The 17,632-nt window shown below is 35.9% G+C and overlaps 1 protein-coding gene across 1 annotated transcript; it reads right to left on the bottom strand.

The window, feature by feature from the left end:
- Positions 1–592: 592 nt before the first annotated feature.
- Positions 593–17,273, bottom strand: SEM1 (SEM1 26S proteasome complex subunit). The gene is made up of 3 exons (XM_028525678.2): positions 17,072–17,273; positions 4,244–4,337; positions 593–789 (listed from the first exon to the last, which is right to left on the bottom strand). Exons 1-3 carry the CDS (start codon positions 17,145–17,147, stop codon positions 747–749), a joined length of 213 nt encoding a protein of 70 aa, XP_028381479.1. The 5' UTR covers positions 17,148–17,273; the 3' UTR covers positions 593–746.
- Between the last annotated feature and the right edge of the window lie 359 nt (positions 17,274–17,632).

The following is a 17,632-nucleotide window of genomic DNA, read 5'->3' as shown; positions in this document are numbered from 1 at the left end:
TCCCACTCAAAAAGTAGAAGTGGCAACAGTACTAAATGAATTTTATGCAGTACTGAAGAATATGCACATGGTAACAAATTATCTTGAGCCTACTTCCCCAGTTTTCATAGAGGACACCTTTCATAAAACTGCAATCAAATCCCTCTGATTTTAAATAATAATACAGTATCAACTAGTACTATTAATACAATTACTCAGTAACTAATTAGCAATTTAAAATGATTAATATACTACCCTTTAAAACCTGTATTTTAAAATATTAATCATCGAAAACACAAGTTTTGAAATCATCTTTAAAATGTCCATAAATGTTTGCCTAAGCTTTCAAAAAACAGTTTAAGTTTAAATGTAATTTAAAAGAACCTTATAAATAAGACCAATATTTAATTGATGTGGTTTAAGAAAGTACTGAACTGGGGACCATATGAATTTCAGCCTCAAATCATTTAACCTCTCTGAGACTCAGTTAACATTAAGAAAATCATAACAGGAAATTTTACTGTCACTATATAAATAAGTCCTGGAAAATCACGAACAATATGAGAAAATTAATTATCAGAGGCAAAAATGAAGACTTCTGAACCAAACCAAAATTAGATCAAAACATTTATTTTTGTGTGTTACAAAAGCAAGAATAAAGCCAAGCAGGTAATGAAACAAGCATTTTTAAAGAGTCCCATCCTGGATTCTGTCTTAGAATTTAGTAACAGTTCAAGTTTAGGTTGTTTCAACACTTCTTCTGGCTACTATGAGGTCTCCATCTTATAACCATGTTTCTCTAGTTCAGCTCTACAATAAAACACAAAAATAAACATTACTAGATATTTTTTATGATAAATTAAAGAAACAATGAGCTAATCTAGGCACCAATTTAAAATACTATCAAATAGCTTTCTTTACAATAGTCCTTAAAGAGAAACCTATATAAAATAGAAATTAGATATGAATCAACATAATGACAATAAAATTTTAACTTCCCATTAGTAAGCATATTTCATATTCCTTAATTTTCTGATAAATCTATGGAAGAAATGCAAGAAATTTACTGCTATCTTTCAAATACCATCCAAATAGCATACAAAAGTTTTGCTAATAAATATTTAAACAGACAGAAAACTGTACTTGAACAATTAAAATAAAAAAATGTTAAAACAAGAATAAATAAGTAAATATTTAAACAAATTTTAAGAATCATTAATCACATGGTTAAAAACACAAAGCAGTAGTAACAAACTTTTTGGAATTTCATAATTATCACAATAGGAATTACTATTATTTACACATAAAGAATAAAGAGGCCCTAACCAGGCAGCTCAGCTGGACAGAGCATCGTCCCCATATGCCAAGGTTGCAGGTTCGATGCCTGGTCAGGATGATGACAAGAATCAACCAATGAATGTATGAATAAGCAGAAGAAATCAATGTTTTTCCCTCCGTCCCTTTCTCTCTCTCTAAAATCAATAAATAAATTTTTTAAAAAAAGAATAAACAAATTGCTTTCTCTATTTATACTTATCTATTGAGCTAATTAAGACAGAAATTATAAATCAAATTTAAAGTTCTATAAGAATTATTCTGGCCCTGACTGGTGTAGTTCAGTGGATTGAGCGCAGGCCTGCAAACCAAAAGATGGCTGGTTCGATTCCCAGTCAGGAAACATGCCCAGGTTGTGGGCCAGATGCCCAGTAGGGGATGTGTGAGACACAACCACACACTGATGTTTCTCTCCCTCTCTCCTTCCCTTCCCCCTCTATAAAACTAAAAATAAAAAAAAAAAAATTCTGCATTAACTATATGTAGGCAAAATAAATCAATAGCTGTTGTTCCTATCTTGTCCACAAAATCACAAATGAAAAACAACATCATTAAAACAAAATTGAAAACTAAGACAGGTGAGATAACTCTATAGTGCATTAACGTAGTTTAAAGTTTCGAGGCTCTGAATAATTTTATCTTGGGTACTGAAAGAATGAACAGATATAGTCAAAAGTAAGAGTCAGAAATTTTGAGAAATCATGGAAATTATAAAAGTACCGGAATTAACAGTGAAAGGTAAATTGTGTATTTCCAAAAAGGGGAGAAAGATGATGGGTAAAGTCGTTATTAGTTTCCAGAATACTAAAACTGTCATTAGTCTCCAAAATGGTCAAGTCTTTAGAATGTATGATTTTTGAGCCTATGAAAAAATGCAGTATAGAACAGAAGCTATAACATGATTTTAAAAAACTGTAGAACTTTGTTATAAATCATCTCACTTCCTTTTTGAAGAAATGCACTACTAAACTAGAAAAGTAGAGGACCGCAAGGGAACTTCCTATTTTGATTTGAGCAAAGTATGTGACAGTCTACTTAGGTATCGTTGTGAAGACAGATATGTATGGGTTGAATCAAAATAAAATCAAGGAGGAAAGTACTGTCTTTACAACGAATGGTGCTGGTGTGACTGAATATTTACATGCAAAGAGTAAAGTGGGACCTTACTTTCACAACATATACAAAACTTAAGTCAAAAAGGATAGAAGATCTAAATGTAAAATTCTAAAACAGAACTGAGATGAATTTTCATAACCTTGAATTTGTTGATAATTCTTTAAAAGTAGGTAAACTGGACTTCACCAGAATTAAAAACTTTTGTGCAAAGAACACTATGAAGAAAATGGCGAGACAACCTAATGGAATGGGAGGAAATATTTCTAAATATATATCTGATAAGGACCCAGTACCCAGAATATATAAAGAACATGTACAACTCAACAACAAAAAGACAAAAGACAAACAACCCAACTTAAAAACAGGCAAAGGACTTGAACAGATACTGCTCCAAGATACCCAAATGACCAACAAATATATGAGCTCATCATTAGGTAAATGTAAACTTGAAACCATAATGAGACACCAATTTACACTGACTAGGATGATTATAATAAAAAAATGAAAGCTAACGAGGTTTGGTGAGAACATAAAAGAGATTAGAAACATCACACATTGCTGGTAGTAATGTAAAATTGTACAGCTGCTCTGGAAAACAGTTTGGCAGTTCCTCAAAAAAGTTTTATGACATGACCCAGCAATTCTACCGCTACAATTACATCCCCCCAAATTGAAAACAGGTATTCAAACAAAAACTTGCACATGAATGTTCATAGCAGCACTGTTCGCAACAGTCACAAGCTGGGCCCTGAGGGGAATGGCTCAATTGGCTGGGTGTTGTCCCACAGAGTGGAAGGTCACTGGTTCCACTCCAGGTCAGGACATAATGCCTAGGTTGCAGGTTCAGTTTGCTACCAGAGCATGTATGACAGGCAACCGATTGATGTTTCTCTCCCTCTCTTTCTCTCTCCTTTCCCCTCTCTTTAAAAAATTAATTTTAAAAAGTCATAAGCTGGAAATAACTCAAATGTCCCTCAACTGATAAATGGATAAACAAAATGTAACACACCCATACAATGGAGTATTATTCATGCATAAAAAGGAAGCACTGATCCATGCTACAACCTGGATAAAACTTGAAAATGTCATGCTAAGTGAAGGAAGCTAGCCACACAAGATCGCTCATTGTATGATTCATTCATATGAAATATCTAGAACAGGCAAATCTGCGGACAGAAAGCAAACTAGTGGATGCCAGGAGCTGGCCAAAAAAGAGGAATTCAGACTGCTTACTGGGAACAGTGTTTCCTTTTGGGGTGCTGGAAATGTTTTGGAATTAAAAAGGATAATGGTTGCACGACACTGGGAATATATAAAATGCCACTAAATTAACTGTACACTTTAAAATGGTTAATTTTATATTATATGAATTTTACTTTGGCAAATCAATCATATTAGGTACATATGTACATGAATGTGAAAAATATACTCCTATCACCCCCATCTCCCCATTCCAGGTTGAGAAAACCAATCTATTGGGTCCTAACACTTACAATTCTAATTTTTGCTGAGTTATTCAATATTGACAGAAAATTAACTTCAACAGAAAAACTCACAGGATAAAAAACAGCAAATATGCTTCCACTTAACTACTTCTGTAAAGAGCCTAGAAAGAACAAAAGTTCTAGGCAATTACACAAAGTATTCATATTTAGAAACACAGGAGATGAAGGCAGTATGTCTTACTTTTCACAATCCAAAAACATATTTCAAAGACTAATTATCTTTTAAGAGCCCAATTATCATATGTAGATGACATATTCTGTGCTTATAATTAATACTAAATTATATAAAAATCTGGCTTAAAGCTTACCGTAACTGATTGGAGAAGTCATCCTCTACATTGTCATCATCCCAATTATCCTCCCAGACATGTGCATCTTCATCTTCATCTAAACCAGTCCAGTCTGAAAAGAGAAACAGGTGCTGTCTAGATAGTTCTCATATATTACTTCTATAAACACAAAAACTTCAGAAAGTTTGCCACTGAAGACTCTAAGAATTCAAAATATCTAATACCAAATATATGATAAATGATAATCGTACACTTTGAATCTCAATTTATGCTGTCACCTATGTTCTCAATTCTTAAATTTGCAGAAGTTAATATAAAAAATTCTATTGGCCATGAAAATTTCTTATAATTTCAGGAGGATATTTACTTCCCTAATTTTACTTGAGCTAATTTTTATAAGGTCTACTTCACAATCTTTCAAAACACAGCACTAATAACACGAAGGCAAGTTGAGTAGCAGGAACATACCAGCCTGAAATTCAGAATTGCTAAGCATAAAAAAGGTAACTCATTAACAGATAATAAAAAGAAGACCAGCCCTGGTCGGTGTGGGCATCATCCTGCAAAGCAAAAGGTCATGGGCTTGATTCCCAGTACAGCACAGGCCTGGGTTGCAGGTTCAGTCCCCATTCCTGGCATGTAAAAGAAGCAAATGATGGATGTTTCTCCCTCACATCAATGTGTCTCTCCCTTTCTTTCTGTCCAGAATCAATTTTTTTTTCAAAAAAAAGGAAAAAATTTTAAAAGTCGACCAAATATTTTTTATAATTATTTTTTAAATTTTAATTGTTGTTCAAGTACAATTTTCTGCCTTTTACTCGAAGCCCACCCCCCTCCCATTTCCACCACCCCTCCTTGTTTCCATGTGTCCTTTATACTTGTTCCTGCAAACCCTTCCCCTTTCCCCTCTGGTCACTCTCAGCCTGTTCTCTATTTCAGTGTCTTAGGTTATATTTTGCTTGTTTGTTTGTTTTATTGATTAGGTTCCTGTTAAAGGTAAAATCATATGGTATTTGTCTTTCACCACCTTAACCAAATATTTTTTTAAACTTGATAGTAAAATTGTTTGAAAATGTCTTTATTCAAGGCATGCACGCTGAAATATCTGAGTCAAGTGTTTTGTTGATAGTTTACTTACAAATGGTTCTCTCTATATATTTGGTATATATTGCATATGGCATATATGATAGAAATAAACATGACAAAATATTAACAACTGATGAAACTTAGGTGTTTGTTGCCCTCTTAAAGCTGAGGTAATTAACATATAGTATTATATTAGTTTTAGGTGTACGACACAATGATTTGGTATTTGTGTATATTGCAAAGTGATCACCATGATAAACCTAGTTAACATAATTATTATAGTTACTTTTTTTTCTTGTGATGAAAACTTTTATGATCCGCTCTCTCAGAAACTTTCAAATACACAGTACAGCATTACTAATGATAGTCGCCATGCTGTGTATTATATTCTCATGACTTATTTATGTTATAACTGAAGTCTGCACCATCTGACCCTTTCTTTCACCCAACCTGTTCTGTTTTAAACTTTCCTATAGGGTTGAAAGTTTCAAAATAATTTTTAAGAAATCAGTTTGGAGATTACCTCCAGAAGCCTTCCCCATTCCCTTCTACTCCTCACCTTCAGAGATTAGGTCCCCTCTTTTGCGTACAGCTCTATCACAACACTTACATACTGTACAATCATTATTATCAGCTTATTTCTATGTTCACTACTAGTGTCTGAGCTCAAAAGTAACAACTATATTTTATCTTTGTGTTCTTAAACTCAAATAGTACCTAGCATATCCACAACAAATAGCTGTGAAACATGCAACTCTAAATCAGACCTTGTAAATTTTTGTTTGATCCTCTTCTCTCCAAATCAGTAATCAGACTTACATACTCTCTTGAGTATGTTCTAGCTATTAGCTTCATCTTAGTAGACGCCTATTAGAAACATGGCTAAGAACCTTTAAACCTCATGAAAGGGCGAAAAACACAATTGTGAGCAAAATTTTGAGAAGAATATATATATAAAAAAGACTTGGTAATAGCTCTATTATTTCCTTGGTATTATTATAAGGTACTTTATAATTATGACACTTTTGAGTATACAAAGATACAAAAGTGGAGGAGTTGGTTAAATTCTTCATTAATCATCACATAAAATGTGAATATACTCTTTAACCTTAATTTCTTATCCAAAGTCCCTATGCCATGTTATCCTTCCAATCGCCATAGATGAAATATCCAAGACAATAATTAACCATTTGAGTTACAACCTAAGTATTTTAAGTTATTTAATAAGGGTATCATTAAGAAACCAAGTGTTCACATTGACAAACCAGAATCTATAATCTATTTTAGGTAGAAACTTTAAAACATTTTCTTTATTAATTAGAAATGTTCTAAACTATATTATGTAAAAAGTTTAAATGATAAGAGTATAATGGCCCCATATATTATTTCCAACACAAATTCTCCATACTGAACATGTTAAAATATATGTAAATTATAATATATGTCAACTCTACTAAGTGAATCTGTAACATAAACAAGCTATGATTATTGTAATCTCTAGGGTTTGGCTGGCATCTCCTGCAATGTACTTCTGACTAAATTGTGCATTAATTTTCAATTATAATATACACTGATAACCACTCAATTTCGTTTAATCACTCAGTTTTAAAGACTTAAACCCAGAAATACCTTTTTTAAAGGGCAAAATAATAAATCAAACAAGTATACGCAATTCATATCTAATACATTTCTTCAATGTGTAGATGACTTTATAAAGTGTATGTTTTTATCTTCAATACTAAATGCACTGGGAGTATTGTGATTAATCGTTTAACTAATGACATCTGTGTTGACTTCAGTGTGCAGGCCTCCAGACATGTGCTGGCAAAAAAAATAATAATTTACCATATTTTAAAAGTCAGAATTAGAAATAACCAATAACAGATGCCTAAAACATAACTATCAATTCTAAACTATCTAGGACTTTGCCCCCAAATATGGCTTTGTTCACATTTGTCAGTGAAAATTATACCCATGACTAGCTTTAAATTTCAAAAATCTGTGCTTTCAAAGATCCCATGTATTTTATCTAAGTAGCACCTTGACATTTAAGTGTCAAAAGAATTTTCTCTCAATGTTTTTTAAATCACTGTCTCCACCCTCCAACATACATTCAAAAACTTCCTAAGAGTATTAAGGATACCATTTTGGAAAAAAGGAAATTCAATTTATACCAAATAGGGTTGTAAATATTATAGTCTATACTGATTTTCAGGAGCATCAAGTTCTCATTCATTCCTTAATAGTGAAGCTACTCTAAATATAAAACTAATCTCCAACAAAGTTTCTTCAAATAAAAAATGTGCTTATATATGGAGAATATTATATAAAGAAAACTATAAAAGAGACAGACAAAAGTTCAAAAAAATTGTAAATTGTATGCTCATCATAACAGGTGAGTGAAAAGAGAACTGCAATAGTAGCAAAGAGCATCATTATGCTCATGAATATGATAATGAAGCCACACTAAATCTAGTCATTCTGAGATCAACTTACATTTATGTGTTCCTGCTTAAACTGTATAAAAATAGATTAAAACTTTTCAAGTAAAATTTCACTTCTGTAGACTATCATGATACAAAAATATTTATCCTAGAGGTCTAATGCCTATATCCAGTGGCTAAGAAACCAGTATCTAGCAAAGCACCACTGTATTACTTTATTTTCTCCAACAAAGACCAAAAATGTCAGTAAGGAACTTCAGAGTACCAACCTAAAGCAAGTTATAAACAATGTTGCTACCAGACTACTGGTGAACTTTTAGTTATTTGTTCACAGAAATATGACAGAGGCTCAAAATAATTTACATAACCATTTATAATTTTTCTTACTCTAAAAAAAGAAACTCAGTTCTCTTTGTCAATTATTTTTATAACTGTACCTGGCAGAATGGTTCCACTATTAAGTCATGTTGACTTTGGGTTCCCTTTGTTTATCAATGGTCTTAATTCTCTCGTATAGAATTCTCCAAAGCCATTACTATTCTCACCTTTTCCAAGTCCTCATGCCCTACATCCATCTCAATTCCCTCATTCTGGTCCTCCATACTCCTAAATCAAGGGTATCCAACGTGAATTCTGCCATCTGTCATACATCAGACATGCCAAGTGAAAAATCACAACTTCTGGTTTCTTCTTACTCCCAATACTCCATTATCAAACTAGTTGCCAAAACTCCCTTGTTATTCCTGTATCACTCTCCACTTCTTTTCTAGTAACAACTTATTTCAGGCCAATAGTCCTCACCTAAGCTATTTCAATAATTTGCTAATTAGCTTCATTGACTCTGTCTCTCTCTTCCTATCTCTATTCTGCTCGGTTAATTTTTCCCATACTGCCTATTTAAAGGAAAACTCACACATATCGAACAAACAAAAAAATCCATGCCTCACCTATCTAAGCATAAAGTCTCAACTCGTCATTTGGCTTAAAGTCTTCCATGAGTGGGCCCCAAAACACCTGCATTTGAAACCACTATTTCAAAGCCAAATTATATACACTGATTTTCCACCTCCAAACATCTACTTCTTTGCCCTTGTGTTGGAAACCCCTTTTCTAATTTCTATCTTTGGAAAACCCTGTTCAAATGTTACTATCTCCTACTATACACAACTGGAAATAATGTCCCCCTTTTTTTCAACTGCTGTTGCACTTTTTCAGTTGATTAATCCTCACCCCACCACCACCACACCACCAGCAGCAGCAGCAGTTGGAAGGAAACAACGTAACTCTTATCCAGAAGCCCTACAGATAAAAAGAGTCAAAAAGGAAGAAGCTCTGGTGTAATTGGGAGTGAGGGGTCAGAAGGGAAGGACTTACAGCCTCACATGCCAGGATAAGCACCTGCAAGACAATGGGTTGACCAAAAAGTCTGTTTAGTTGTTTTCTGTAAATAAAAGATATTTTTTAATTTTCAGCAATAATTTTATTGATTTGGATATTTTGAACATGTCAGCAATCGTCCACGAGGTATAACACTGACTATCCTCAATGTCTTGACTTGACCCCTATCAACTTCAACATGGAGCATCGTCCAACAGCACATTTCCAGCATGAAACTTCACAGACCACTTTTGACATGTTCAGTCAGTCACAGCACCTTCTCCACACACTGCACCAATCTTTTTTTGCATTTCAGTTACGTTTTTACCTTTCTTGAAATGATAAAGCATAATAAGCTGAAAATGTTGCATATTTTCTTCCATCTTCAATATTAAAATGGCTACACAAAAATTCACCAATTTTGATTGTTTTTTTAATGCATACTGATATGACAGCTGTCACAATACAATCTAACAAAATTGTTTTGAATGAAGTTCAAGACAACTATGCACTACTAGAGCCATCGTACAGAAAAAAAAAATGAAATTTTGGCTAACCCAATACTAAAAAGTTCAAACTTGGTTTGAAAACTACTGGCCCATTATTTCCACTGAGTCCACAGACAAATATGTCTTAAGGAGTCAAATATGGCTCAGTGCAGCCTCTAGTTCACAGGTGGCAAACACAAGGCCCACAGGCAACCCTCCACTTTTATCTGGTCTGTGGCAGCAGCGCCAAGCTCCCTCTTGCTTAACTATTAGGAGTAGTTACACTTATACAGCCCTAAAACTACATTCGGCCCTTTGAAGACAACCTGGAGGATGATGTGGCCCCAGTGAAAATGAGTTTGACACCCCTGTTCTAGTTAACTGTGACCTTGGTCTTTTCCTGAGCCCCAAGTAAAAAACCATAAGGCTGCTACAAGGACTAAATGAGACTATGTATCTAAAGCACTTAGTATTGACAAATGGCAGTTAATAGCATTCTCTCTCTGCACCATTCAGTGCCATTTATAGGAAGTGCTCAACAAATATATTTCCAGTGAATACATCATTTATTATGTGCTAATTACTGCTAGAGAACTTGAAGGGTGATGGTGTAAGAAAAGAAACATGTTCCATGACAAAAACAACAGAAGACAACAATACCACTTCTACCAAGCATTACATATACAACAGAGTGCAAAACTGAGTGGGGGGGGGGGGGTGGATATTTGAATCTTTCAAAGTTCAGAAGAAAAGTCTAATTTTGAAACTTATTTTTCCTAAATGTTTTCAGTCCATCACATTTTTCAACGAGTAGTTTAACAACTGAGTAGTAACATTGTCACAATTGCTTATTCGTTCCATAAAATAAGTGAAATAGCTAATCAAACAGTCTTACAAAGTAGTTTTTACTGTGTGAGATCCTGAGTCACACCTCTCACTATACCCTCCCAAGCACCAACATCTTGATTTTGAGATTTTTCACTCCTTTTTTTATAGCCCTCATCCATCTGTATGCATACCTAAACAATGTATGCTATTGTTCTTTGTCCTTTCATATTTTGTGTGAATAACCACACTTTTTAAAAGTAGTTTTGGAAAAAAATAACAATATTTTTTAATTTAAAAGTTTTTAATACTAGAAAATAACTTTCAAACAACTCACAAACTTAACAAGCTTAATTTTGGATATACTTAAAATTACAAATAAAATATTCATCCAAGTAGTTCTAACTCTAAGTAAATTAATTATCAAACATCATCTAAAATCCAAATCCCTAAATAGATTAGGAGGGAGAAAGGAAAGGGCTCTAATATTCGCTGAATACCAACTTTATGCCAAACTCTGTGCTATGCACTTTACACGTACCATTGTTATGGACTGAATGTCTGTCCTCCAAACCCCAAAATCCTTATGTTGAAGCTCTAACCCCTAATGTGATAGCATTTGAAGATGGGGGCTTTTGAAGGTAATTAGGTTGCATGAAGTCATAAGAGTGGAATCCTTGTGATTAAATTATTAGTGCCATTTGCAGGGGTGTCCAACCTTTTGGCATCTCTGGGCCACACTGGAAGAAGCGTTGTCTTGGGCCACACATTAAACACACAAACACTAAAGAAAACTGATGAGCCCCCCCCCCCCAAAAGGTCCATGCATAATTTTTATGATATCTGCCACCACAGATATGCAAAAAAGTCCTCACATAATAATCCTAATCATGCAGCTGCCCTTATGATAATCTTTTAAAATCATCAAGCAGGTCCCAAGTTTGTTATCACTAATATAGAAAATGTACATATCTAAGTAATAAAACTAAGTAATGTTTTAAGTAAATTTATACTTTTGTGTTGGGCCACATTCATGGGCTGCAGGCTGGACACCCCTACATTACAGGGAAAGACACTAGAGAGCTTTCTCTCTTCTCCACCCTGTAAAGACATTGTGAAAAGGCAATAGTCTCTAAGACAGGAAGAGAGCCCTGACCAGGAAATTAATCAGCTAATACCTTCTTCATCTTGGACTTCCCAGGTTCCAGAACTGTGAGAAAGTAAATTCCTATTGTTCAAGCCACTCCGTATATGGTATTCTGTTACAGCAGTTCTAGCAGACTAATACTATCACATAATCTATATGATTTTAATTATTATCCACAAATTACATATTAAGAAACTGAGAAGGTAACAGTTCACCCTGGCTGGGTGGCTCAGTTGGTCGGAGCATCATCCCACACACCAAATGGTTGTGGTTTTGACCCTAGTCAGGGCACATACCCCAGTTGGAGTGCATACAAGAGGCAACATATTGATGTTTCTCTCTCTCTCCCTCCCTTCCTCTCTCTCAAATCAATAAAAACATATCCTTGGATAAGTATTAAAAAATAAAACTGAAACAAAGGTAACAGTTCAAGGAAAAATAAAATGGTCAATTTCACTCAAAGAAATCAAGTCAAAATGATGCAATTATATTTTTTATCCTTCATACTGACAACAACTAAAACGTTTAACATGGAGTACAGGCAACCTAATGAGGGAAAAGGTGCACTATAAGTAAGACTTAATTAATGTAACCCTTCTCAAAGGCAATTTGAAAACGTATGTCAAATTTCAAAAGGCACCTAGTCCCGGATGAGCTGTCCACACCCAAGCAGAGCCACGAGGGCATTCCTGTAGAGGGGGAACACTGCATGGGTGGTGTGTCAGAGCCTGAACAGGGTGAAGAAGTCATACAATACTGAGTGAGGAAGGGAGAGGATGGCCTGACATAGAATGTTGAAGCCCAAGTGAGATAAGGAGGTCAACTGTGGGTGGAGGGGGTAACAAAGACTGGTTAGGAAAGAGTATGACCAAAAAGACAATATATTTATGATAACAAAGCCAGGCTTCTCACTGTTGGGGAAGGGTATTACAAAATGGGGGAAAAAATAGAATAAACCCTGTGATGAACAGATATTGGTGCTATGTGAACTCATGATTTTACACACACGTAAAAGTGTATATATACACACGCACTCTTATTATTTCCTAGTTCCTTCCACTAAGATGGTCCCAAATGCAATTAGCACAACTGGAGTTAAGAACTTGCCTTCTAACTATCATTCTCCATGAAAAATAATGCCCTTGGAGAAATGCCTGATTCCAGAACTGGAGTAGGGAAAAGTACAAGACCAGCTTGTAATACTTTCTTGTGCCAGAATGTTAGGAAATACACAAAAGAATGATGGTAACATATCAAAAGGTCACAAAAGATAGCCTGAAGAGCTTCTCAATGTTCAAATATGGGACAATTTGAGGATCTAAGTAAATAACAGCAATAAATAAAAACATTGAATGAGAATCCTTCAGTCCACATGGATATAAATAAGCAAATGAAGAAAATGAAAGTCTAAGCCCTGGCTGGCACAGCTCAGTGGATTGAGTGCAGGCTGCGAACCAAAGTATCGCAAGTTCGATTCCCAATCAGGGCACATGCCAGGGTTGCAGGCCACGGCCCCCAGCAACCGCACATTCATGTTTCTCTCTCCCTCTCCCTTTCTCTCTCTAAAAATAAATAAATCTTTAAAAAAATGAAAGTCTGATGCTGAATGGAGTACTATACAAGGGGGGACCCCCCAAAACCAGAACTATCTTCTGGAGGGCAGGCAGGCCCTTTGTAATACAGGCTTCCCTCACTAGGTGAGTGTTCTAGCAGCCCATCTGTACCAGTGTACCAGCTGGAATTGTTATGAAAGGCTGTGTTCAGCTTCAGCAAATTTTTTGAAGACTCTTTCAATGCATCTGTCCATTTCGTGATGGGTGATTTACAAATGCACCTGCCCACACTGCGCTGAATGTTCACCAGTTTTTGACCAAAAGGCCCCTTGTATCTAGCCCCAAGTGACTCACTTTTTTGGTTTCCCCAGATGAAAAAAGTCCTCAAAGGAAAACGTTTTGCCGATGTGGAAGAGGGAAAACAAAAGCAGCAGAAACACTAAAATACACCAGAATCAACAAGCTCAAAAACTATTTTGAGCAGTGAAAAAAGTGTCTCGATAGGTGTATTGCATCAAATGAAGAGTAACCTGAAGGTGACTGAAGTTTAAACATGTAAGAATAAGTACACACTTTTTCGCCCTGGCTGGCCTAGCTCAGTGGATTGAGCGCGGGCTGCGAACCAAAGCATCACAGGTTCGATTCCCAGTCAGGGCACATGCCTGGGTTGCAGGCCACGGCCCCCAGCAACCGCACATTGATGTTTCTCTCTCTCCCTCGCTTCCCTCTCTAAAAATAAATAAATAAAATCTTTAAAAAAGAATTGCCAGCCAGAATAAATTTTAAGGTTAAAAAAAAAAGAGTAAGTACACACTTTTTAATAAATAAATTCTGGGGGTGTTTTTGGGTCTCCCCCATGTATGTACATGGTTTCAAAATCCCTCTTTACAAAATACCTATTAATTATGAAGGGAAAATGAGTTAATCTAACAACGGAAAACTCTCAGACACTACCTTAATAAAGTGATCAAAGCGATCATTATCATTAATGGAACAAATGAAAATCATGTTCCTGACAGGATGCAATAAGACACAGCACCATGACCATGATATTCCTGCCAACGTGCAGAACCTGAATCTAATTATGTAGAAACAATGAGAAAAATCAAAGTTAAGGTACATTCTATAAAATAACTGGCCTATAAAATTCAAAAATGTCAAAATCACAAAAGACAAACTGGTAAGTGCTCTAGACTGAAGACTAAAGGGACATGACAATGAATATAGAAATCCATGATTCTGAGTCAAGATATTATTGAGACAACTGGAGAAAATCTGAGATTTGTGGATTAGAAGACAATAATGTAACAGTGTACTAACTGCCAATTTTGGTGTTTGTACTGTGATTATGTCTCTCTAGAAATTCATATTAAAATACTAAAGGGTGATATGCATCAGGCTGGCGACTTAACTCTAAAATGGTTCAGGAGAAAAAGGTTGTTTGTACTTTCAATTACTCTGTAAGTTTGCAATTATTTCAAAGTAAGAAAATTACACTAAAAAATAAAAACGCACCTGCCAATTTGATTTGGCAAATTCTTCCCTAAGAGTTTATCTGATAGTAAGTACAAAAGCTAAATAGATTTAACATGCATACAATGGACTAGTAGTGCATCACTGTTAAAAAGCATGAGGTAGACTTTTATATTAATGCAAACACATGTCTAAGATATAAAATATAAGAAGAGACTAGTATATATAATATAGTCCTCTGCGTGTACATAAAAATTACATACAAAGACACATAAAATTTTGTGTATGTATGTGTGTGTATATACGTGTATGTACATATATATATATTCTGGATGGACATTTAGCTTTGTTACTTATCAGAGCAGTTTTATTAGTATATATTGATTTAATCTCTTAGACTAATTTTGTATCCAACAAAATCTTAGTAATTCAAATTAACATGAAAGGGAAAACTATCTGAATTATAAACCCAAGAAACATACAGAAACCTGAACAAAACAAAGTAATTTCAAATGTTATTTCTCATTCTAAATAGAAAGTTTCCTGAATGAAGCAGGTTCTACACATTCAAATCTGAAGATAACCAATGTTCTACAAGGACCAATAAATGGTGAACTACTTAAGGCTAATAAACCAGTTTGTTATAAAGGCCTTTGTCTTCACACACAAAAAATTCTCTGCTTTACCTCTTAGCTTTAAATGAGTTTTACTATGTAACTATGAACATTTTAAACAAATTGCTGCTCACAGCATAAACTGAGAACAAGAATAAATTACATATTCTGCAAAAGCTGGTAAGAAGAAAAGCTGAAGAGAAAAATCATATGTATCATCGGGTACACACTTATTTCTAGATACTTTTTAAGCAGTCAATTTTCAACTACTTACTTTAACTACAGATTAATTCATTCAATAAGCATTCACTGATCACCTACATGTGGAAGTGCTAGGCACTTCCCTAAGTGTTACTAAGAAAACTTGGCTGGGGACTAACCACTTAGTGGCAAGTTTTTTTAAATCTAAGCCTCAGTTTCCTCAGCACTGTGGTGATAATTAGACTATGTAATGTCAATAGTAATGTAAACAAAGTGCCTAACACTGTACCTTGTATGTGATAATGAATAAATGCTACTTTGAAGTGGAGTCAGAAGTGGATCCTGCCCTTAAGCAGCCAGTTTTCTACTGCATAGTTCAAAATTGGAGGATCACACACTAACTTCCAAGTGAGGTAAAGAAAAACATGGCTGACAGATAACTCTACTATCAAAACAGAAAACCAACAATCCCCACAATATACAATGAATCTCAGAAATCAAAAGGAATGTGCTTGTTAGTTTATGAGTTTCTGTAATATGCACACTGTCTACTTCATTTTTTTTTAAAAAGGGTATATTATAAATACAAAGAACAAGTGTTCCAGCTGTGTGGTTTTATGACATAATAGAATCATGATGGTTACACCTTAGAACAATTTTAGTGATGCAAATAATTGCTTAATTTAACAAATTTGTACACCATTAATCACAATTCTTTCTACCACCTTCAAAAAGACCACCCAATAGTAATCTCCTTTTCTTAAGAGATATTTATCTTAGGTATAACATTTAGCCAATAAAGCAAGTAACGGTGAAAAATATTAAGTAGCCACAACGATCTAACAAATAAAGAGAACCAAGTCTAACCAAATCTAACAAACAGATAAAGAGTTTAAGAACTCTGGTGTCAACTGGGCCAGCTGCCCATCAATTCAAGCCAGTTATGTGACACCGGGAAGTTTGTTCACTGTTCCAAGCTTCAGTTTATCTGAGAAATGGTAATATCGGTACCTACGTGCTGGATTTGTAAAAATGAATTAGCTCCTCTTTGTAACCATAAAGCTAATAAAAATAGAGAAGTTTTAGCGTCTTATAAATCCTTAAACGTATGTTAGTTCAAAGTGAAGTAATAAAAAATGAGTGAGGAACAATACAACAATAACGTGTATTAAGCACCAATACCTGACCCTCCCATCGTGTTCAACAGGCTTCATTTGTGAAGTCCTAACAGTAAGCAGCCCTGGCCAAATCAGAAACAATTTTGGAAGAACTAAAGGCCAAGGAAGGCTGCTGCACCAAAAGAAAATAAAGGGAAAAGAGGTTACGAGGTAACCGGGACGAAGAGTGGAAGCACCAATCCCCCCCCAACCCTGGTACAGGGAGTAGGGGCGCCAGGGGCCCGTGGCTCCTCCCAAAGAGGAAGCAGAAGGCACTCTGCCTCACCCGCGAGGCCCACCGGGGCACTCCGAACCCGAAGCCGGTAGCACGGAGGGTCGCACTCGCAGAGCCTCCAAAGCCGGCCGAGGGATCCAAAGTCCCCGAGGGCGCCTCTGGGACCCGCCCTGGCTGCCGCGTCTCCTTCAACCGGAGGCCTGAGTCACCATCCGCGCGGCCGGAGGCCGAGGCCCAGCCGCCTACCTTCCGCGGGGAACTCCTCGAACTCGTCGTCCTCCTCCAGGAGACCCAGGTCTACCGGCTGCTTCTTCTCTGACATCGCAACTCTCCGCGCCCCAAACCTCTCAGTCCAAGAGGAGAGTTGGGGCCAGTCGCCCTCACCACAGTCGGTATCACGGACGCCGCCTCCGAGGCCGCTCTGCCATAGAGACGCCAGAGGAGAGCCGCCGGAGCGGCGCGAGGAATGCTGGGATACTGGAGGTCCGCCCCGCGCTTCCTGCGGGCTTAGCCGTGGTTAGTAGTTGGAAAAGTTTTGTTGTGCTTCCGAGGTCTTGTCCGGAGTCTCTGAATTGAGCAACTGGACTTTAGAGTAGGTTTCCCAGACTGGAAAAGAATCATAATGTGTAGAAAAATTAAAACTTGAGGGATGACGTGGCCACTAAGGTTCATTAAGGCCCGTTAAATGAATTCATTTAGGCCAGGCCCTAAAATAAACATAGATTGGCTACAGCCTTAAACCAATTCTCTAAGCATGGTATTAAATATCTCCACATTACAGAAAATTCAGATTCAGAAGTAGCCAAA

The sequence above is a fragment of the Phyllostomus discolor genome, chromosome 10, assembly GCF_004126475.2.
Source record: "Phyllostomus discolor isolate MPI-MPIP mPhyDis1 chromosome 10, mPhyDis1.pri.v3, whole genome shotgun sequence".
Taxonomy (NCBI): domain Eukaryota; kingdom Metazoa; phylum Chordata; class Mammalia; order Chiroptera; family Phyllostomidae; genus Phyllostomus; species Phyllostomus discolor.
Note: the sequence above shows the minus strand (reverse complement) of the source record. Positions and strands in the feature narration are given on the sequence as shown.

What these genes read in the sequence shown, in the direction of transcription:
- SEM1 (XM_028525678.2), bottom strand. Translation starts at nt 17,147, where the DNA reads ATGTCAGAGAAGAAGCAGCCGGTAGACCTGGGTCTCCTGGAGGAGGAC. An exon ending in CGAGGAGTTCCCCGCGGAAG is followed by an intron (nt 4,338 to 17,071) that starts GTAGGCGGCTGG and finishes TTCTCTTTTCAG; the next exon opens with ACTGGACTGGTTTAGATGAA. An exon ending in GACTTCTCCAATCAGTTACG is followed by an intron (nt 790 to 4,243) that starts GTAAGCTTTAAG and finishes GTTTTATTGTAG; the next exon opens with AGCTGAACTAGAGAAACATG.